This window comes from Myxocyprinus asiaticus, chromosome 34 (assembly GCF_019703515.2).
Source record: "Myxocyprinus asiaticus isolate MX2 ecotype Aquarium Trade chromosome 34, UBuf_Myxa_2, whole genome shotgun sequence".
NCBI lineage: Eukaryota > Metazoa > Chordata > Actinopteri > Cypriniformes > Catostomidae > Myxocyprinus > Myxocyprinus asiaticus.
Genome location: NC_059377.1, coordinates 38,788,038 through 38,810,927, shown reverse-complemented (window position 1 = coordinate 38,810,927; position 22,890 = coordinate 38,788,038). Strand labels below are relative to the sequence as shown.

Genomic DNA, 22,890 nt, shown 5'->3' with positions numbered 1-22,890 from the left:
ACTCAAGGATAAGGTGTTGGAGTGATGGCTGCTGGAAATGGGGTCTATATAGATTTTATTTAAATTTCTTTTTTCAAATAGTGATGGTGCTGTTTTTTACATCAGTAATGTCAGTATATCAGTAATCAGTTGAATGCCACTTTGGTGAATTAAAGTACAAATTACCTTCCGAAACAGCAAAATCTGTACATTATTCCAAACTTTTGGGCACTAGTATATATTCAAAATAATAAATGAAGTTTCAAGACATTTATTGATGGAATATAATGAATCTGACAATTTTTCAAAAGCTAAAATGCAACCAATATGATGAAAAACTGACTAAATATAATTTGTAAAATTAATATCTTCAAATTGTACCTAGAAGGGTTGCCTAGAAGGTTAGAAGTTCCCTTCATAATTAACAGCATGAGCTGAGAAATAATTTATTTTATATTTAAGTCAAATGTAAACTGTAACCAAAATATACCTAGAATCTGGAAACCTGTAACAATACCCAGGCCAGCCCTAATTTTAAGTTAATTTTGGACCCTGTGAAAATATCAGTTAGCAAGTTAAGACTTTCTAAAACTACCTGAGAGCAGAAATGTCTCAGGATAGACCAAACAACCTGGCACTCTTCTCATTTCAGAAATGTTATGGTGACTTTGCCAGCAAGAAAACTCTACATGTATCATTTATTTTGTTAGTAGGCTTTTTTTTTTTTTTAAATAATATTTTGCTTGATTCAAATAATATTTGCATTTGAAAATAAAAAGTTGTGAATTAGTACTGTTAAATATCCATCTAAAATGTTTATACTGGATATTATACCTACCACAAACCCAAATTGGTCAGGGGGCCCTAAAATAGTTCCCCTACTATCACGCATCAATGACCCTTGGGCGCCCAACACTCTGTTTGTGGTTTGTCCCTCCTCGGACCACTGTCGGTAGGTACTCACCACTGCTGACCAGGAGCACCCCACAAGCCTTGCCATTTCAGAGATGCTCTGACCCAGTCATCTGGCCATAACAATTTGGCCCTTGTCAAAGTCGCTCAGGTCTTTACTCCTGCGCATTTCTCCTGCATTCAGCACACTGACTACAAGAACTGATTGTTCGCTTACCATCTAATCTACCCAGACCTTGACATGTGGCCTTGTTAGGTGATGATCAGCATTATTCACTTCAACTGTGAGTGGTCATAATGTTTTGGCTCATCTGTGTATATGAAGTGCATGTGTGTATATAAAGTTTTCTAAACTGCTTAAAAAAAATAACCTCTTTCGAGGTGTATGTTTACTATGAATGTCGTTTGGCAAATTCTGTGAAATTCATTTCGGCAAATTCTACAATATCAAAGAGAATTATGAGCTTTATGCAAATCTCTCCTTGCCGCTGCAGGATGGAACTGCGGGAGAATCTCAGGAAGGCTTAATACCGTGCAGCCCACAGGACAGGTAAGCATTCCAGAATCCAAAGCGTCCAATTTACAGAGCATAATTCTCTCTCTCTCTTTTCTCCACAGAGGGCTTGTTCACCAAAGTCTGACAGGAACAGAGTAGAGCAGCAGTCAATAACAACACGCCCAATTAGTAGATAAAACCTTCCAGAATGCCTTTAGAGTTCTGTAACAGCTGTCTGAAGGGAAAACGATTGCTTGTGTGAAGAGTGAATGTAACTGCGAGCATGATTGCACATGTGCATCTACATGACCTGTGTTAGAGCTATTCAGAAACATCCTAAAACCAGCAGCACATGAATTAATTCTGAAAATATGCTCAGGAAAAAAAGTCAATAAACGAATGGCAGAAATATAATGAAAACGTTTATTGTCATCGCTCTTTTGAAATAGATTTCACATGTGAAGAGGCTGGCTAATAGTAACCGAGGTAATTTGCACAGTACGGTTATTTGATATAGAAGTCTTAAAGTGATAGTTCACCCAAAAAGGAAAATTCTGACATGCCAGGAAGGGAATCAATGATGTTAAACCTGGAACAACTCATCTAAATGTGACCTTTTTAAAAATGAACACAAGCATGAATGAGATTTGATAGCTTTGGCCGAAGGCATGATTTTCAGGTTAAATTGAGCCTTTTCCTAAAACAAAGTTATCGTAAAGCTTCAGAAGACTTGGAATACAGCACATAAAGTGATTGGGCTCCTTTTATAATACTCCTTTAATAATACTTTTTTGTCCTTTTGCATCTTAACAGCACCCGTCTCTAATCACTTACATTGTATGGACAAGAGCAGCGCAAACATTCTGCATAACACCTTTTTTTTCCACAAATGAAAGAAAGTCATAAAGATTTGAAATAACATGAGGGTGAGTACATAATGACAGAATTTACATTTTTGGATGAACTATTCCTTTAAAGTTCCAGTAACAAAAACAGCCTGTTTAATTCTAAGGGTCAGAGAGAGGGAGGAAAATGGAAAACTAAACTAAGCTTTTATTGTTGCAAGAAACCTTTACATCTATCAGGGGATTTCAGGGAATAAATAAAATGCCAAAGTGTAGAACATGACTCTTTTAAATAGAAGAAAATGTGCCTCTGAATGACCTGAATTGCCAAGGTAATGTTGATTCAGTGAGATGCTGGAATAATGAATCTGTTTTTTGTCAATAACCTCCCCAAAAACCTCTCTGATAGTATCTCTCTTTCAATCTCTCTGTCCCTTTGTCTCTCGTGTTCTCTTTCTCTCTCTGACAGGATGCTGAGGTCAGCATTTCTTTATGACACTGTATCCCTCTCTCCAGGTGAGGAAGGGGGGGGGTTCCATCAGCAACTATCGATCAGTTCAATCAGCAGAGTAGCTTGCAGAGACCTGGCTAAGATCGTTCAGTGCACTTCTCAATAGTGACAGCACAGACAATGAGACTACAGGACAAAAACCCCTCTGTGTTAATCAGTTACTTCCTTGTACACTCTGATTAACAGCTCAGAGGAAAAACACGGATAAGAGATAAGAGTAAGAAAGAAAAAAGAAGAAAGAAAAAATAAACAAATGAGTAAACAAAAACGAAAGAAAATGAACCAATGAATGAAAGAATGAACGAAAGAAAGAAAACAAACCAACAAAATAAATAACAAACATGTGAACAAAAAGAAATGAATGAAATAAAGAAAAAACTAATGAACAAAAGACAGAACAAACAAATAAACAAAAGAACAAACAACAATTAATTAAACAGAAGAAACAACAACAACAACAAAAGAAAATCATTAGAAAAGAAAACAAACAAGAAAAGAAAGAGACAAAAAAGAACATACAAATGAAAGAACAAATAAATGTCAAAATAAACAATCAATTTACCAAAAAAGAAAAAAAGGAATAAAAGAAGCAAATCAATGAAAGAATATACAAAAGAAAGAAATGAATGAAGTACTGAAAGAAAATAAAAAAATAAACAAGACAAAACAAAACAAAAGAACACAAAAATTAAAGAAAATTAACAAATATATGAAAGAAAAAAAAATAAGCAAGCAAACAAACAAAAATAAATCATAGAAAACAAACCTACAACTGAAATAATGAATGAATGAAAGAAACAAACCAACGAAAGAAAGAAATAAACGAATGAAAGCATGAAGAAAATAAAATAAAAACAAAAGAACAAACAAACAAATGAACAACCGAAAGAAAGAAGGAAGGAAAGAAAAGGCCCATGAAAGAAAACAACAAACGAAAAAAATAAATGAGCAAACAAATAAAATTAACGAAAAAATGAACCAATTAATTATATAATGAATAAAAATAAAATAAAAAATAAAACAAACAATAGAATGAACAAATGAAATAAAGCACACAAGAACAAACAAACAAATGCACATCTGAAAAAAGGAATGAATGAACAAGTACAAAATGAACAAACGAACAAAAGAAATAATGGGAATAAAAGAAAGAAAGATTACCTTTTCTTTGTCTCTCATTGACCCCTTGCCGAGGATGGACATCTTGGTCAGTGTGTCCTCCTGTAGTCTCTTTAATGAGTTCCCTCGAGGGCCCAGGAGTTTACCCACAAAATTAAACTATTCAAGAGAAAAACAGAGAGAACACTTTATAGTGCTATCTTATTACTATTTATTTAAACACATAAATAATGCAAAACTGCTATACTTAATATTTTCTCTTTATAAGTTGGTAATCATTTAACAAAGCCACACATTGGAATATTGAAGATGTTTTTCTTGTCCTCAACAGCCAATTAAACACCATAAACTACATTTACTGTCAAAGGCATTACTGTTTTTGAGTTAAACATGCTTTAATTCTCACTTCTTCCAGTCAAAATGTAAGTAACAGACACTTCTTTTGTTCAAAATTAGAATTAAATTGGTAGTCGTTTTAACTCATGATAGTCTACACTGGCCATGGCAAGACTGATTTGTTTTGGTTTTTAATCTACAAGGACACAAAAATCCAAAGTTCCTCTTGAAGGGGCTACATCTCAAAAACAACAGGAATGAGGGCAACTATGAAGAGATGACTTTACTGAATCACATAACTACGGGCTCTATTTTCATGAGTGTGCAAAGCACAATGCGCTACGTCTTATCCAATTTTTGTGAGAGCACTATTTCTAAGTGCAATTTTTGGGCCAGCGCAAAGCGCAACTAGCCGTGGGTGGGAGTGTTTGTGCTACTGTAGGTGTAGGCGTGCAAACTGTGGGTGTATTGTATGTAAATTAAATGGTGCAAAGCACAATTTACTATTTTCCTAAGAATTTGGTCGTTGCGCTAAGACGTTTTAATACCATCTCTTAACTCAGCGCAAAGTCCAAATTCAGTTCCTGCATTTGCAGTTTGTTGAAACAAAAAATTATGAGATTTGTAGAGGTCATGGTTTATTTTTTAAATTATTATTATAATTTTTATTATTATGTTTATATGTATTATTATTCTTGTATATTTGCAATTGTATTTATGATTTAATTTTGACTAGTAATTTTCCACCAGTTGTCTTAAAGTGAGTTGTTAAGTCACTGCCAAAGGGGCTGGTGCAACAAGTTGGAGAGGGTAAAATGTTTTGATTTTTTTTTTTTACCAATTCGTTATTTTTATTATATTTTCATTTTATTTAAAGTGTAATTTAACTAGGGGGCCTGGACGCTGACTACCACACCTGGAGTCACAAGTTCGAATCCAGGGTGTGCTGAGTGACTCCAGTCAGGCTTCCTAAGCAACCATTTGGCCCGGTTGCTAGGGTAGGTAGATTCACATTGGGTTAACCTCCTCGTGGTCTCCATCATGTGGTTCTTGCTCTCGGTGGGGCGCGTGGTGAGTTGTGTGTGGATGCCACGGAGAATAGCGTGGGCCTCCACACACGCTAGGACTCCGCGGTAACACACTCAACAAGCCACGTGATAAGATGCATAGATAGACGGTCTCAGATGCGGAGGCAACTGAGATTTGTCCTCTGCCACCTGGATTGAGGCAAGTCACTACGCCATCATGAGGACTTAGAGCGCATTGGGAAGTGGGCATTTCTAACTGGGGAGAAAAGGGAAGGAAAAAAATAAAAGAAGCGTAATTTAAACTAAAATATAATTTTGGTTTAAATTATTCGTGTTTCAAAAAATGAATTTAATTTTTCAAAATCAAAATCGACCGGTAGAAGTGAAGTGCATGCCGATACAATCACTGTTTATACTAGCCATGATTTGTGTGTCAGTAGATGAAAAGGATTAATAATAGTTACTTAATTTAGCGGCACATACATCCAAATTCTGACCAGAATCTCATTTTACATTTGTATAAAAGGAGCATGTCGCTGCCATAGAGATATGCCTGACATTCATCAAGGATGCAGTTATTGAACAGAAGAATGTAATTTTCAATTCTTTTAATTAATTGTATACAGTCCATTTACACTACTAACTTCTTATTAATGTGCTGTCTTTGTTTAAATTGTTGGTGATTGAGGTAATGGACAATATAATAGGATGCAGATGTTAAATAACCGGAAAAGAACCTCAGAATTAAATGGCACTTGGTCACGCCATTTGCACATTGTACGGATGATTTCACCAAACCCACTTGCGCCTAGACATAACGCATACTTGTACGAAAATACCAAAACATCATGGTCATGCCCGTTGACTTTGCGCTTATGACTTAAGGCACTGCCATGCGCTTAATGCTTGCACTCTTAAAATAGGGCCCTACAAGTTCTAAATTCAGATGGAAACAGGTAGCAATGATCAAGATACAAGAAAGAGAGAGAGAGAGAGAGAGAGAGAGAGAGAGAGAGAGAGAGAGAGAGAGAAAGAAAAAGAAAGTAGAAAGTAGAAAAGGCCCAGGTAGACCAAAGTATGATAAAAATATGGAAAGGAAATGCAATGAAAAAGAAGAGAACGAGGAGGTGAGACAGTTCCTCTGCTGTTCTTGTTAAAACGCTTCACCTGGTCCTGCTATCCAGGCTTGTTAGCGATCTCACAACCGAACATGGAAGATCAAACCCTGCCATTCATAAAGATCTCTGAGAGCTAGAGACACAATTCCAACATTCACAGCAGAGGTGTCACGCTCGGAAACTTTCTCAACCTCAAAAGCAACATTGTAGAACAAAGCGGTATAGGAATCTAATGGTGAACATAAAAATTCTAATTCCAGGATTTTTGGGCAGCTGAGTTTGAGCTACATTACAATTTGCATACTTCCACTACACTAAAAAAATGTATTGCTCTGGTGATGGAAAAGTACATACTTTTGAGGACTGGAACATTGTAACACATCATAAAATTGGACTTTGCAGAGAGGTCATGACCTTTGCATGGACACAAACTCCTCTTGTGCAGGCTTTCTTACATTACTGAAGCTCTGTTGACAGATTTATTAGGAAATATATTTAGTATGCTATATATCTGCATACTTTCATCAGAAACATGGGATTATGTATGTACTGTAACCAGTATTACGTATGACACATTTCTGTTTTATACCCCCATTTTGAGCCATTATGAGTCCTGGCGGTGTGATTGTCAATGCACACATATGGGTCCTTGGTCTCATGGAAAGTGCTTTAAGAGCGTCATTTGCTCTGCTGCCGTTGATGCCATTAGCCGTTTGTTTAGTTGCTTTCATTAGATGCTTGTTATTTACCGAGAGTATTTACAGAGTGTTTTTGGCTGTTCTTTAAAGGATCATTCTGATGATATTAAGGCCTGTAAATGACAGCGTGGGCCTTAATCTGGACATTAAACACAACACCAAGCTGTGTGAGGATTTACGGAAAGCTCTAAAGCTTTCAAACGCACCATAGCACACAGACACTCACATTAAACAACACACACTTCACTCCCCTTACGGCATACACATTTTGTATAGAAATGCTGGAATCGACAAGCTATGTGATGTGTGTTTGCCTATGTGAGAATATAGGTAGCTTAAAAAATGTATATTAATAAGTTTACATTCTCCACAGGTTTGACGTAACGGGAGAAAAAGTGGTTGACTGATAATTTAGATATGTGAATATGGTGCCATGCAAAACTCACTGCCATAATGCTAGGGTGTTGTGTGCATTGCTATGTGGTTGCTGAGGTGTTCTAAGTGTTTTTAGCACATTACTAAGCAGTTGCTAGGATGTTGTGGGTGGTTGCTATGGTGCTAGGTGGTTCCTTACTGTTCAAAGTCAAAAAAGCCAACCCTCAAGTATCTTTGAGTGCTTTTACATGCACACCAATATGCTGATAACTGAGTGTTTCTTCAAATTCGGGTACTTTTATGTCCAAGGGGTTGATTTCAGTTAAATCAAACAGATTTTTATTTTTGTTATATGTCTCATTAAAACTCAACTGGAAACTTTTCACTAGGCCTTCATCAGTTTTTTTTTTTTTTCAAATGCTTTATATGCATAGATTGTACTGTTTTAGCCCTGTCCCAGACCCAGACTTTCATTATTAAACTATAAAAATCAATTATAAAAACACAAATTATAACTTTATGATAAAACTTTGATAATCTAATCAAATTGTAAAATAAACAAACTATTTTAATATTTATTGTGTGAAAACGATTTCTATACATTTTCCAAAAATTACAACGGTACATGGTACACACTGTTGTTACGTTATTTCCACCACACCAGCCAATTTTGTGTTAGTGTTCTTGTTAACTAAATCAACAAAAGTTTCAGTGAAGAGCATACTTGAGGTGAAACATGAGACAAGGGATGATTGAAGAAAAAATAAATTAAAGGTAAATATCACTTGTGAGAAAAATATTCTTATTGGGTGTCACTTCCAAAAAAGCAGTAATTTTGCCAATTTATGCAAAAAATGTCATGTAGTTGTGTATTTAGGGTACATAAAATGTTAGCTGAAATTAGATTAGAATTTTTTATTTAAAAAAAAAAAAAAAAAAAAAAAAATGTACAAAAATGTCATTTTCATCACGTCATTTCCACCACAGAATTTTATTAAACACAATACAGAATTTGAGATGTGGTAAAAATGACACTGTATTGGGAATTTTCATGACTTTCAGAAAAATGACAAAAATTATACAAAATTTCAAAATTGAACATCAGGTAATTCTCTAATTTTATTTTAGCTTAGAAAAGTAATAGCACAAATCTCCTATGAGGAATCATTCATATCCATAGCAGGACCTGTTTGTTTACATTTCATTATTAAATATGAGCATTAATAAGATTGATGTTCCCCTTCTGTCACTCACTCGACGTTGTGGCCAATAAGAATTGGCGAGTGGAATTTGCATGCCACTCCCCCAGACATACGGGTGTAAAAGGAGCTGGCTCGCAACCACTCATTCAGATTTTTTCTTCGGAGCCGAGCGGTTGTACTATCAGCGAGCTGAATACTACTGCTGTTCCATTCACCTCTTAAGAAGCGTATGCTGTTGGATATACGCCGCATTTCCAGCGGCTCTCTCTCCTTGCAGATTTCGTCCCTGGGCGCTTCGACAGCGCTAAAAGAGTGTATATGCCTGCTAAAGAGTATATTTTCTCTATTAGAGCACACACATTGACATTGAACGTCTTTTTAAAGACGCATCTTTATAAAGATATCTTTCCGTCTTTGTGTGATTCCTGGATACGGTCGCTATCTCTCCGCTTCCGACGACCACGGGCGCTGCCTCACGTGTCTTGGCAGCGATCACACTGAGGCAGCGTTCGTGGATGGTTCATGTTCTCATTGCGAGAATATGACCATGGCAACGTTGCAGTCGTGGCTTTCCTTCTGGGGGAAAGCCACTCTAGCCGCCCCCCGCGCCTCACCTCCGGGTACGAGGCCAGCCCGGCTGGCACTGGAGGTGATATGAGGGCTTCAATGGGCGCGGCTCCGCTGGGTAAATCCCTGCGGACCTCCCATTCCCCAGCACGCTCGTTTGCCCCCGGCGAGTTCCGAGACCAGCTCACCCCAGGGCCAGCTTAGTGTCCCTTTCGGAGCTCTGGAGCGGGATGAGTGCTCGATCACTGCATCGGAGAGCGTACTGGCGATGTCAGACGCCAAGGAATCGACTGGGCTGCCACCTTCAGGTCGGCCCGCCCAGTCTGAGGCTGACGGCGAGATGACCACCATGCTTGCCCGGGCTGCCGCGTGTGTCGGGTTGGAGTACCTTCCACCCTCCCCTGAGCCCTCGTGGCTAGATGATTGGTTCCTGGGTTCGGGGCGCTGCACACAGCCACGCCCCCCAGGTCCCTTTCTTCCCGGAAGTGCACGATGAGCTGACGAGGTTGTGGAGGGCACCTTTTTCTGCCTGAAACTGACCTCCCAGCTCATCCGCTCTCACTACCCTCAATAGCGGGGTGGCCCACAGGTATACAGAGGTCCCTCAAGTGGATAAGGCGGTTGCGGTGCACCTGTGCCCACAAAGCGCTGCCACCTGGCGGGATCACCCGGCACTCCCTTCCAAGGCCTGTAGGATGACGGCCAAAGCCTACAGTGCTGCTGGTCAGGCTGCCTCTGCCCTGCATGCCATGGCCCTCCTGCAAGTACACCAGGCCAAGGCACTAAAGGAACTGCACGTGGGTAGTCCTGATCCCGATGTGATGCAGGAGCTGCGCTCGGCGACCGACCTCGCCCTCCGGGCGACGAAGGTCACGGCGCGAGCACTCGGGCAGGTGATGTCCACCCTCGTGGTCCAGAAATGCCACCTGTAGTTGAATCTGGTCAAGATGAGGGACGCGGACAAGGTTCGCTTTCTCAAATTCCACTCGCCAATTCTCACTGGCCTCTAAAGAGCGACCCCTTGTGTCACTACATCGACACAACGTCTCGTTCCCTCAATCAGGGAACGGAGGTTACGACAGTAACCGAGATGTTTGTCTTAGCATGCTCCAGTTAGGATTTGTTTTAAAAAAAGATCTTCTCATAGCTTCTTGAAAATCTTACTGTCTCAAGACGAAAACCCCTCTGGGGGAGATTTAATTATGGTTATAATAATGGTTATCTGATTTTAAAAAAAATAAATAAATAAAAAAAAAATGATGATTTATGTGTGTTTATATATATACATATATAACAAAAAAAGAATGGGGAAACTAGCTACCGGGCAAAAATTTTATATCCCACCATGACATTGATAATTAATTCATTTTAATTTCAGATTACATCAGGTAATGAGGGCAATTTAGAGATATTTCAGAAGATAATGCATCTTGATGCTAATGTTAAGCCAAATTCACAAATTAATTTTTCTAACAAACACTTTTAAAAGGATCTAAGAGACCCATGTGGCTTTTATTAAGCATTCTCCCTAACATCTTCTTTTTTTGTTTCATGGAAAAAGAAAAGTCATTTAGGTTTGGAACCACATGAGGGTGAGTAAATAATGCCAGAATCTTCATTTTTGGGTGACCTATCCCTTTAATAAACACACTTAACCTCCTGAGACCCTCACGTGACTGCTGTGTGCATTATCCATTTCCGTTTTTGATTTGTAACTAGTAGCACCTAATAAAAATAAAAAAATAAAGCAAAAATCTAGAGAAAATGGTTTTCCTAAAAATGTATGTCCACATATGTGGAGAGCTGGACTAAGTTGTGAAATTTTAAATAATACCAAGCTATAGAAAGTCATATGTTTTTCATCAAATTGTTTATTATGTTTCCAGGATTCATGTTTTTTAGATGTTAAAAACATTACAGCTGATTTTCTGTAAAGCTGAATAAATAATAATTATTATAAGCATCATCCAATCACTGCCATGTTAAAATAAAATCATACACTATAAATTCTGAATTTGATTACTGATTACCATTGTCCAATGTCTGCCAAACATGTTGAGTAGTCCAAACATCATCTGCAGCCTGAAACTGAACTTTTGGTCGGACTGAATGCACTTAGCTGCATAGAGAGTTATAGGATGTTCCCTTGCTCTCTATTTAGCAAATGACTTAACCTCCAATGTGCTGTCTGTCTTCACTGGTCTCAGAACAGTTTAAGATTCACATTATTTTCATCCTAACTCCATATAAAGCTTCTGAAAGCAACATTTTTCAGCTTTTGAATGAACCCATTGATTCGTAATGTGACAGTGCACAGTCAATACTGTATACAGGAATTCAATAACAAATGCTAATGAATAGAATTGCATTGCACAGTGATAAAAGAAAATTAAACAACCAAATATATATTAAAATGAAGCGAAATGACCCACAGATGTGTTAACTAACATGTTTTTTCTACTTTTAAGGACATGCGGTACCAGTTTCTACATATGTGGACATCATGTTTATAAGTGCGCTGACGTGCGAAAATGAACAGATTTTTTAAAGCGGCATATCAAACGAAACTAGATACTATACTCTTTACAACCAAACAGGTTTCAATGAAAAAACTTAAAGATATGTCTTATCAGAGAAACTTTTGTTGGCACTGCGTCCGTAGGAGCGCTTCACGGAAATCGGCAGCATGCTGTTGTGTCACGTGACTCTGTGCGTCAGAAGTTAACCCTTTAAATGACAGTCTAGAGTCTTGTGAACAGTATTCAGTCATTTTTGATTCATTTAAATTATGCACTGCATATTGCGAAGCCAAAATACAACGTCCATGTATGTGGACACAGGGTTGCACAAGGTTAAAGGAATATTCCAGTTTTAATACAAAATAAGCTCAATTTACAGCATTTGTGGAATAATGTTAACTACCAAAAAAAATAAATAAATAAAAAAAAAAAATTATTTCGACTCGTCCCTCCTTTTCTTTTAAAAAAGCAAAAATCAAGGTTAGAGTGAGGCACTTACAATGGAATTGAATGGGGCCAATTTTCGGAGGGCTTAAAGGCAGAAATGTGAAGCTATAATTTTATAAATTCTGTTAAAACTTAAAAATGAGTTTGAGCTGGAAAGTTGTTTAAATCAAAGTTTTTAAAGTTATTTTAGGGTTTATGGCGTTATGTAGTCATACCAATGAAGTTGTAAAATTGGATATAACTTTACACAGAAATGAAAAGTTAAAATCAGAATCAGAATGAGTTTTATTGCCAAGTATGCTTACACACACACACAAGGAATTTTTCATGGTGACAGAAGCTTCCAGTGCAAAGAGAATGCAACCATATATACATATACATACAAACATATACATTTAAACATATATACATATAGTGACATAAAATATAAATAAATAAATAAGATATAACAGATGAATAAAAAGAGAAATATACAATAGAGCAATAATGTTGTTCGAATATTTTATATACAGTACAGATATACAGTTATGTGCAGGTAATGTAATGTATTGAAGAAGAGGTAGGATATGTTTAAAAATATAAATGAAATATAGATATAAGTAGGAATGGATGGATTGAATATTGCACATGGTTGTGTTGAGAAAAAGGAAAGTATTTGGGGGCAGTTTTAACTGTTCATGAGATGGATGGTCTGCGGGAAAAAAAACTGTTCCTGTGCCTGGCTGCTCTGGTGCTCAGTGCTCTGTAGCACTGTCCAGAGGGCAACAGTTCAAAAAGGTAGTGGGCTGGGTGAATGGGGTCAAGAGTGATTTTACCAGCCCTTTCCGTTTATCTGGATGTGTACAGTTCTAGCAGAGTGGGTAGTGGAGCGCCAATAATCCTCTTAGCAGTCCGAACTATCCTTTGAAGTCTTTTGATGTCTGACTGGGTAGCTGAACCAAACCAGACAGTTATGGAAGTTCATAGGACAGACTCAATGACTGCTGAGTACAACTGGATCAGCAGTGCCTGTGGCAGGTTGAACTTCCTCAGCAGGCGAAGGAAGTACAACCTCTGCTGGGCCTTTTTCAAAATTGAGTCTATGTGGGTCTATCACTTCAGGTCCTGTGAGATGGTAGAGCCCAGGAACCTGAATGGCTGTTTAGAATGGTGAGCGGGTCAATGTTGGGGTGTTCCTCCTGAAGTCCACAATCATCTCCACTGTTTAAACCATGTTCAACTCCAGGTTGTTTTGACTGCACCAGATGGCCAGCTGTTCAACCTCCCTTTTGTAAGCAGACTCCTTGTCATGTTGGATGAGGCCGATGACTCTAGTGTCATCTGCGAACTTCAGGAGCTTAACAGAGGGGTCACTGGCGTGCAGTCGTTTGTGTAGAGGGAGAAGAGTAGTGGGGAGAGCACACATTCCTGGGGGGCGCCAGTACTGATTGTACATGTGCTGGAGGTGAATTTCCCCATTCTCAATAGTTGCTGCCTGTCCGTCAGAAAGCTGGTGATCCAATGACAGATAGAGGTGGGAACAGAGAGCTGGGTTAATTTAGTCCATAAAATAAATATATTGTCCATATCTTGTGGCTATACTTTTGAAACAGTGAGTATTTTAACTTTTACGGATTGGCCCCATTCACTTCCATTGTAAGTGTCTCAATGTAACTCAAATTTTTGTTTTATTTAAACAAAAAGAGAAAAGAGTCAAAGTAATTTTTGTGGTAATCAACAATATGCAAAAAAAGTCTGTTGATTGAGCTTAACTTGTATTAAACCTGGAATATTCCTTTTTGATGTTGAGTCACACATGAGAGTTTAGGAGAGCTTTTGTTCATTAGTTTGTCATCACCCGAAACCCAAATGCAGTCTTACTAATCAGTCACCATGTTCCTTACGAGATGAAATTATCAACTGCAGGACAAGACCAAGAAAGTGTCCATATCTTTTAAAGTTGTACCCCATAAATGAGCCTAGAGGTGACATTGGAGACGTCTGGGAGTATAACTATTCCAATCGGATTCATCACACTCACCCTTCAAGCTCTCTCTGCGTCCACTTGTCAGCCTGGACAAATTGAATTTGTCTTCCTCCAGTAGCTCTGTGTAGCTCTAAACAGCATATTAGTGTCTGCAGTCATCAGAGCTGTCAAAGGCAATCTGTTAAGTGTGACGTGGAGCAACGTGAAGAGCCGTACCATGTGACATTACAGCGCCATTCGTGCTCCGCCGCTGATAATTGCTTTATTTGAAGTGGTCGATCATTACAGCCGTAACGCCAAAGGCTCGCGAACCCTGACATTGATTTTAGCTCTGAGATGAAATTTCATTTACAAGAACTGACATCGGAATCTTTATTCGCTTCTCAACCATCATCCTAAAGTGAATCACTATGACAAACCTGATGTGTCAGCAGTAACTGTCCCTCATTGATGTTTAAAGCTTGAGGACTTGGAAAACTTCCCTGAGAGAATCTTTCTTAGTGTTACAATATTACTTCTACAATCTATAATTATTTATCACATCTCTTGTTGTAGCCGTGGCTCAACATGTGCTCTACACATGTGCTCTACATACATCGAACTAGGAAACAAACGTGTTCGAGTCTAGCCTGTGTTGTGCCCTAAATCTGTTCCCCATATCTCTCAAATGTCTTTACACTTTTGCTAGGAATAAGCCGAAAATTTTTATTACAAATACAAATCATGATTTAAAAATAAATAATAATACTTCCTATTTGTGTTTATATATACTGTATATTGTATTTTTAATCTACAGTATCTCTAATTTTCTTTTTTGTTATTATCTTGTTAGTAATCTTTGTTAAGGTAAGCATCACTATTCCTATTACTATCGTCACATTTCTTACTAATTTAGGAATATAATTTATGCGCAAAATCTGACTATTGCAAAATCAATTGCCGAATAAAACATTGTTTACATCCCATGTTTTTAAGAGAACACAATTGTCACTTCTTGGGAAATTGCCGTGAAGTAGAAATGAAAATGGAAGTTGAAGCCACTGTGGCTCTTTTATTAAATGTAATTAATTACTTGTTTTTTAGTGTGCACAGACAAATTGCTTATGCAGATGAACCTCATGCTTGCTGGCAATCAGCGACAGATGTCTTATGTCTGGGAGCGAAAGCATGACAGACAGTTCTGACCGGTAATAGTAGTCAATAATTTTGATAACAGGCTTTGTGTACGGCATATTAGAATAACCAGAGCAACATTTAAGATGTATTCACATGGTATGCTGAGGCAAAGTCACACAATTAATCGCACAATTGTTCGGAATTAATCTTGATTAATCGCAGATTTTGAACGTGCTGAATTTTTACTCTAAATATACTTCTTTCCCTGTCAAAATGCATTTATTTCCTTCTTAGGAAAGAAAACAAAACAATATGTAACAATATAATGCTTTATTAACATTTTCCAAACAAAGCCTTCCACAATATAAAGATAGAAATGCACTAAAATAGCACCAATTCAAGTAACATTAAACATTTCCCAGAGTCTAATTGGGAGGTTAACTAATTGAAAAAACTGGTCCCAACATAGGTTGCATATTCATTGTAATGAGCATTAAATCTCTTAAACTCTCATCCTCCACAATATTAATCAGCTGGCAGACTGTGGCTATCCACTTTGTTACAGCAATCATGAAAGCGCGTTCATGATTCGCGTCAGGACGTCAGAGCCATCGTCAAGCACCGCTTCGAACTCCACATGAAAAGCACATGAAAACCTTCCAAATCTGTTTGGGAGCACAACTCGCTTTTAGCAGCACACAGTGGACATTTCACCTTGTAACTGCCGCGATACGTGTAATGAAGCACGTAATATTATTTTGCAAAAATGACTCTACAGTCATGTAGTTTTCATAATCAGGCTGTCATTATTAAATGAAATGGGAAATTGAATCACTGGGCTGGATTCACAAAAAATTCTTCTGAATAAAATACTCTATTATTTTCAAACTTGAATAGATTTCTAACTTAATATTTTGTACTCCCTAAAAGAATGTAGGCTAGACACCTTCTTAGGGACTTCTTATAATTTATCCTAAAAACATAATTGTTTTTCTTTAGATGATTTTTGGACTCAAACCTCCGTCATCCATGTGAGCACCACAGCACCCAAAAAGTATCACGCACTACTGCTGCATAACAGCTCTTACAACTTGCATTCTATTTTTTTTTTTTTTTTGTAAGATTTCAACCTTTTATCCTGTATTAAAACAGATGGCTTACCACAAGACAATTATATTCATTGTCTTGTGGACAATGAAATACATTCTAAAACTAAATCATTCGACTCACTGGACTGTGACAAATTTAATACTCAATAGATAATAATATCATTATAAGGTCTGGCCATACTGGAGCCACAGCAAATACAAGCATGTTCCATGATCCACAAAGATCTGGGGTCTGCTTTGATGGTGACAGCGTCAAGACACTAGATGATACAAGAAAAGTTTAGAAACTCTACAAAGAGTTTTGAGTTTTGTCATTTTTGGACAGGATAGAGGTCTGGCACATTAAAGTTAGAGTCCAAACATGTGACCTGATCTAACCCAAACCAACCAACAGTATTCAGTTTAGACTGACCCAACCCATACCTGAAGTGGCTTATTATTTTCCTCTCTGAATGAGGAGAGCAGGATGCACAGGCTTAACTTTTAAAAAAAACTTCCATAATTTCATTCCAAATCGAAAAATACAAACTTGACTTCTGTTAAAATTAAAACTCATATTTATACGCTCTCCCAAGTGGATAAACTTGAAACCGCTACCGTTGAAGTGTGCATAGGGAAAACTGAGATATTCGAAAACGATGATGCATTTGTTGTCATGTGATGCAGCCATGTGAACCATTCAACCCAAAACAATCAAGATGGCAGCCCATGTTGTAGCGGCATTACTGTGCCTGCTATCCACTTTGATAGTGTTGTTAAAGATAAATGTTACTTTATACAACCTTCACATTGCATTCCTTCAATGGCGACGGGAAGTTTACTTGGAATTGCTGTCTGGCGTCATAATACTAGGACAATTGTGTTTCAGGCTGTACATGGAAATGATGCAGGGCAATGCTTCTTAAAAAAATCTGCATGTGCAGTAAGGGGATTTAAATGTTTTTAGATGTCTCAGTGTGGATGAGCAACTTTTGAAAAACATTTGAAAACGAAAATGGCTTTTTCAAATTTATCTGGATTAATGTGGACGAAGCTTAAATCTCACAAAATATCCCTCAAGGCCAAAGTAAACTTTGGTTTTCCACGTTCCGCCATCAGTACCGCAGACTGTCAACATGCAGCTTGGTTTGTCTAGACACGCAGACAGTCCGAGTCTTGGCATGTTGTCGGCACATGCGCCTGCCGTTGACTGTGCTAAAATAGTATCTAGTATTGTATTGCATTAGTAGTATTATTGCAGTAGTGTTGTAGTAGTAGTAATAGTATTGACTGTAAAAAAATAATCATGGTGCTTATGTGTAACGTTAGCCAGCTGGTAGGTAGCTGTGCAGTGTGTAAACCTCACTTCCCTGGCTTCAAGAGGCGCACTAGCGACTGACGCTAGGGACTGTAGCCTTTATCCTCCTCGTTAGCGCGCTCGCCTCCCATGCTGGCTGACACCGGTTCGAATCCCGCTCAGAGCCGGTCGAGCAGGACGGTGGTGCCGTGACCCAGATGGGAGTAAGGTTTAGGGGGGTGAGTGTAATGGTAGCGAGCTGGTGGGTAGCTGTGCAGTATGTAAACCTCACTCCCCTAGCCTCAAGAGGCGCACTAGCGACTGACGCTAGAGGCTGTAGCCTTTAACCTCCTTGTTAGCGCACCCACCTCCCATGCCAGCTGACACCGGTTCGAATCTCGCTCGGAGCAGGGTTTACACATGCGTCGAACACATCTGTATTGGCCCACGGTCAGAACAGTATATCTTGAAAAGCTGAGCGCAAAACCATGCATGAGACAGAACGGCACACTGAAAAACAAAATATACCCTTGACTTTAGGTAACATCAGGGGACATCCTTACTTGGAAAAGTGATTCATACTTTCAATTAGTTTTTTCCTTTATTGTAAAACTGTGAATATTTTTATTTTAGGTGTAGTATAATTTTCTGTTGTATTTATAATGAGCTTTATATAAAAACAATAGAAGTCACAGTATGTCCTTAATTGGACAGTTAGGTAAACGTGCGTGTGTGTTTGTGTGTGTGTGTCTTTGTGTCTACCCTTTTCAGCACACTCCCTCTGGGATCCAAGAGCCCATTTACACACCCTCTTCAAAAATAGCACACGCATCCACATACACACACACATTATCACTCTCTTAATGTGTGTGTGTGTGTGTGTGTGTGTGTGTGTGTGTGCATGGCTGCTTGAATACATGTGTCTATATGTGCACAAATGTGTGTAGCTGCCCATCTGTTGTCATGATGAAGCATACATTCTTAGTTAAAATGTTAATACAATCTAACAGTATGTGTTTAAGTTTGTGTCCTGTCTGCATCTTGTTATGAAAAGAGGCTCATTTATTTCTTAATACAGGATGGACGTTTCTTAATGGTGATGTGTTATTGCTTGTTGTTTCAATACTTTCTCGTATCCCAGCTTAATATGCAAAGACAACTAAAAGTAAGTCATTGGTTGGTTGATTACATCAAAAAGTGTAAACACTGTGTCTCTGAGGCGCTATCAAAACCTTGCTATGTTTCTTTGAGCATCAAAATTGAAACAGCAAAATTGGCTAAACCAATGGCATGAGTTTGGGGTGGGACTATCTATTTGGATGACCAATAAAAGACAGGGAAGAGTTCTGATAACCTGCAGTCATTATTTTTGCAATTCCAATTGTGGTTGGTGATACTAGTGGTGTCACACAATTCACCTTTAAAGTATATTTATGTATGTGGGTGTGCTTTCCTCTCATTGTATGCAGGGACTGCCACGCCATTATTTAAATTATTTTTTCCCACACCTGTCTACTCTTGTGGTATTATCTATCTCAAATAAGCCCTGGCCCTAAATGGCAGATAAAAACAAAACGAACTGTGATTCTTACTGTATTCTAGTCCTTTAGACTAGGGTATATTTTGTTTTTCCGAGTGCTGTTATGTCTTGCGGACAGTCGAGCACAGCCGTTTCAAAGGATACTCTTTTGACTGCGAGTCCAAATGGATGTGCACTACGACTGCTATGTGATACTCTTCAATCCTACTAGTCCAGCTAGTGAGATGACTACATGTTCTTTTATTCTATTCCTCTGTGTTTTTTGAAACGCTTTTTCAAACACATGTATAAACACCCTTTTCTTATTATTATCTGTCTAAAATCCTTTTATTGCACTAAAAAAAAGCATTTTTCTGAGTCAAGGACTGACTTTTACACCTGCTGCTCAAATTTCTTTGTCTCTCTCTCTCTCTCTCTCTCTTTCTTTCGGTGTCTGTTGCTCCTCCCAAGATGGAACAACAGTGTGAATTAAAAACCGTGCAAACAAAGAAACCCATTAAATCACATTTGGAGAGCTAAGAAATCACAAACTTAATGAGGTACAGAAAGAATCATTCCTCGTGTGGAAATCCAATGGGAATACTGCAGGAATGTACACACACATGCTCACATACGCACAATGATATGATAATGTGATAGTTCGCCTTCAAGGTCACACTCACCTCTATGTCTGTGAAGGGAAAAAATCATCAAATAACACGCTCGACGGCAACAATATGGAAATTAGGACCATTTGCTGCAATCGCCCTGTGCCTAGTTCAATATCAACAACATGTTCCTATTAAAATGTAGCAGGGCTTGTGAAGTGCTTTTTATTCTTATGAATGACTGTGGAGGATATTTTGAACTGCTGCTACATGGAGCTGTGATAACATGTTGATAACATGAAGAAATGTAATGACACAGTGGTTATGAGCTGTAAAATACAGAAGTGCCCTTCGCAATGACAAATGTCAATTTCTGCTTCGATTTGACCTAAAACATCAAATTAGCAACCTCTGCTAACACTGCCTGCAGATAATTGTTTGGATTTTAACAAAATGCCAATGAGAACATTAGGCACTTTACAGACAAAATTATAGTATGCGACATACAGCCTTTGTAAATTTTCATAAATGTAACAGAATTGTTCAGTTTAGGGGTCACTTGTTAAATTAAATAGTTCATCCAAAAATATAAATTCTGTCATAACTGACTCACCCTCATGATGTTCCAAACCTGTACAACTCTCATGCAGAAAACAAAAGAGGATGTTTTAATAAAGATCCCAGTTCATACTTTAATACAAGTGCAGGTGATAAGTGACTCACTTTAAAGCTTAAAAAACAACCCAAAGTTATCACAAAAGTAATCCATGCAACTTTTGCTTATATTCCAAGTCTCCTGAAGACATACGATAGGTTTTAGTGAGAAATTAGCACTACAAAAAGACAAAGACGTCCTCGCATGAACATGCCAGCTACTGTGAACAAGCTTCTCTCACTGCGCTCATGGATACAGAACCGACATCAAGATTTTCACTGAAAAATTATTTAAATTCCGGGTTGTTTCTCAACAAAACATATTGTATGGCTTTAGAGGACTTGGAATATGATACACAAGTTGCACGGAGTACTTTTGTAAAATACTTTTGGGTCCTTTTTTTAAGCTCTAAAGAGAGATTATTGACGAACATTGCATTGAAAAGATTGAAAAGTGTTTTTCCTTACTGACATTTTTTTTGTCCTGTTTTCCAGTAAAAAAAATATCTGAACGATTTGAGAAGCTTGATACATGAGAAGCAAAATGATTTAAAATATTTTGTCTTGTTCTCAGAGAAATCTAGCAAAATTTGGTGGGGTTTATGCTTGTAACAAGAAAAAACTATTTGTGAACGGGCTATTTTTTATTGTTATTTTTTTAAAGGAATATTCTGGGTTCAATACAAGTTAAGCTCAATCGACAGCATATGTGGCGTATTATTGAATACCACAAAAAATAATTTCGACTTATCCCTGCTTTTCTTTAAAAAAGCAAAAATCAAGTTTACAGTGAGGCACTTACAATGGAAGTGAATGGAGCAAATTTTTGGAGGGTTTAAATGCAGAAATGTGAAGCTTATAATTTTATAAAAGCACTTACATGAATTTGTCTATAACTCGTATTATTTGAGCTGTAAAGTTGTTTAAACCATAATTTTTATGGTCAATTTAGGGTTTTAGGGTTTGCTGACATCGTCATGGCAATAAGTTGTAAAATTGCCTATAACTTTACACTGAAAAGGATAGTAAGCAATTTTATCACACTATAATCATGTTAACACACATATTGTTTACATCTTGTGGCTATACCTTTGAAACAGTGAGTATTTTAACGTTTATGGCCCTATTCACTTCCATTGTAAGTGCCTCACTGGAACCAAAAGTATTTTTTATTTTTTTTAAAGAAAAGGAGAGGAAAGTCAAAATGTATTTTTGTGGTAATCAATATTATGCCACAATGTCGATTGAGCTTAATTTGTATTGAACCCGGAATATTCCTTTAAGTATTTTTTCTTACCCCATTGGCAAATAACTTTTTCTTGTTATACACATCCGGAGACCTCAGTACTTAGTTTCGTTCCTTTCATGTAGCCCATGTTTTGGAATGACAATAAAACTTCCTTGAATATGTTATGTCATTAAGCTTCTCAAGTAAATTTTTATTGTTTTAAGATTGTTAAGATTTTTCTATCAAATGAAGACAATTTTTTTTTTTTTTTTTTTTTTTATTAATTATTTTTTGGAACAAAATGAGGGTGAGTAAATTATGACAGAATTAAATTTTTTTGGTGAACTATTCCTTTAAAGGTAATTTTCACCAGGTAAAATCAGAGTGTGTGGGGGGTATAAACAGCAGCAATACAAATAGATACCAAAAACGTTAATTATCAGTGATATGACAATTGAATGGGTTTCATTTGTGAAAGTGTCCATTCTCACCTTCCATATCACACAATGAGAAACAACTAAAAAGAGAGGAGACAATAAAATGACTCCGTCACACTCACTTTGGGGAACTGTTTTACGGGAATCAAAATCTTTTGTCCCAGTTTCATGTTCTTGTTGATGACCACATCGATGAACTTCTCATCCTCTTTGTCTTCATCTTTCTGAATCTTTTCAATTTCTGGAGAGAAAAAGAGAGAGAGTCAGTCACATCTGACTTCATTATCAAGATATAATTAAAGGGCTAGCAAAAGTTTATCTCTCTGAATCTCGAGTTCAGATAAGCTAAGATAACAGCCCTGCCATTTTCCCTCTGTCATTTGCAAGAAGCGTATTTTGACTGTTCAGTGGACTGTGAAATAGCTTCCATTGGCCACGCTGTAATTTAATTGGATGTGCTTATGTTCGTATCTGGTAGACATTTGTCTGTGATTGGTGGATATTTCTGTCGGTGTGGCAAACATTGTCTGATTAGACATTAGAGTTTGTTAATGAGCTCTTCAAGCATGCACAGAAGTTCTTGTTGTTGTGGGATACAGAAGGGGGTGGAATATTAGTCAATTAATGAACATGTCTGTTTGTATGTGTATGTTTGTGTACTTGTGAATGCTCGTCTTTGTTACATTACACTACACTACATCTGGGTATTTACAGTTAAAAACAGTGGATAAGTATAGTCATTTAGAAAGTTTTTACATTTCGATCAAAGATTATGAAAACAAACACATTTTATCTTAAGAATAGTCAGAAATGAATGAAAATGAG

At 37.5% G+C, this 22,890-nt stretch overlaps 1 protein-coding gene across 1 annotated transcript in view; it reads right to left on the bottom strand.

Moving 5' to 3' along the window:
* Positions 1-22,890, bottom strand: part of khdrbs3 (KH domain containing, RNA binding, signal transduction associated 3) — a 166,547-nt gene that overhangs the window by 57,515 nt on the left and 86,142 nt on the right. Inside the window, exons 2-3 of the mRNA XM_051670212.1 lie at positions 22,188-22,306; positions 3,905-4,021 (exon numbers count right to left, since the gene is read on the bottom strand). Coding sequence (XP_051526172.1) covers positions 3,905-4,021; positions 22,188-22,306 — 236 coding nt within the window. The remainder of the gene's footprint in view (positions 1-3,904; positions 4,022-22,187; positions 22,307-22,890) is intronic.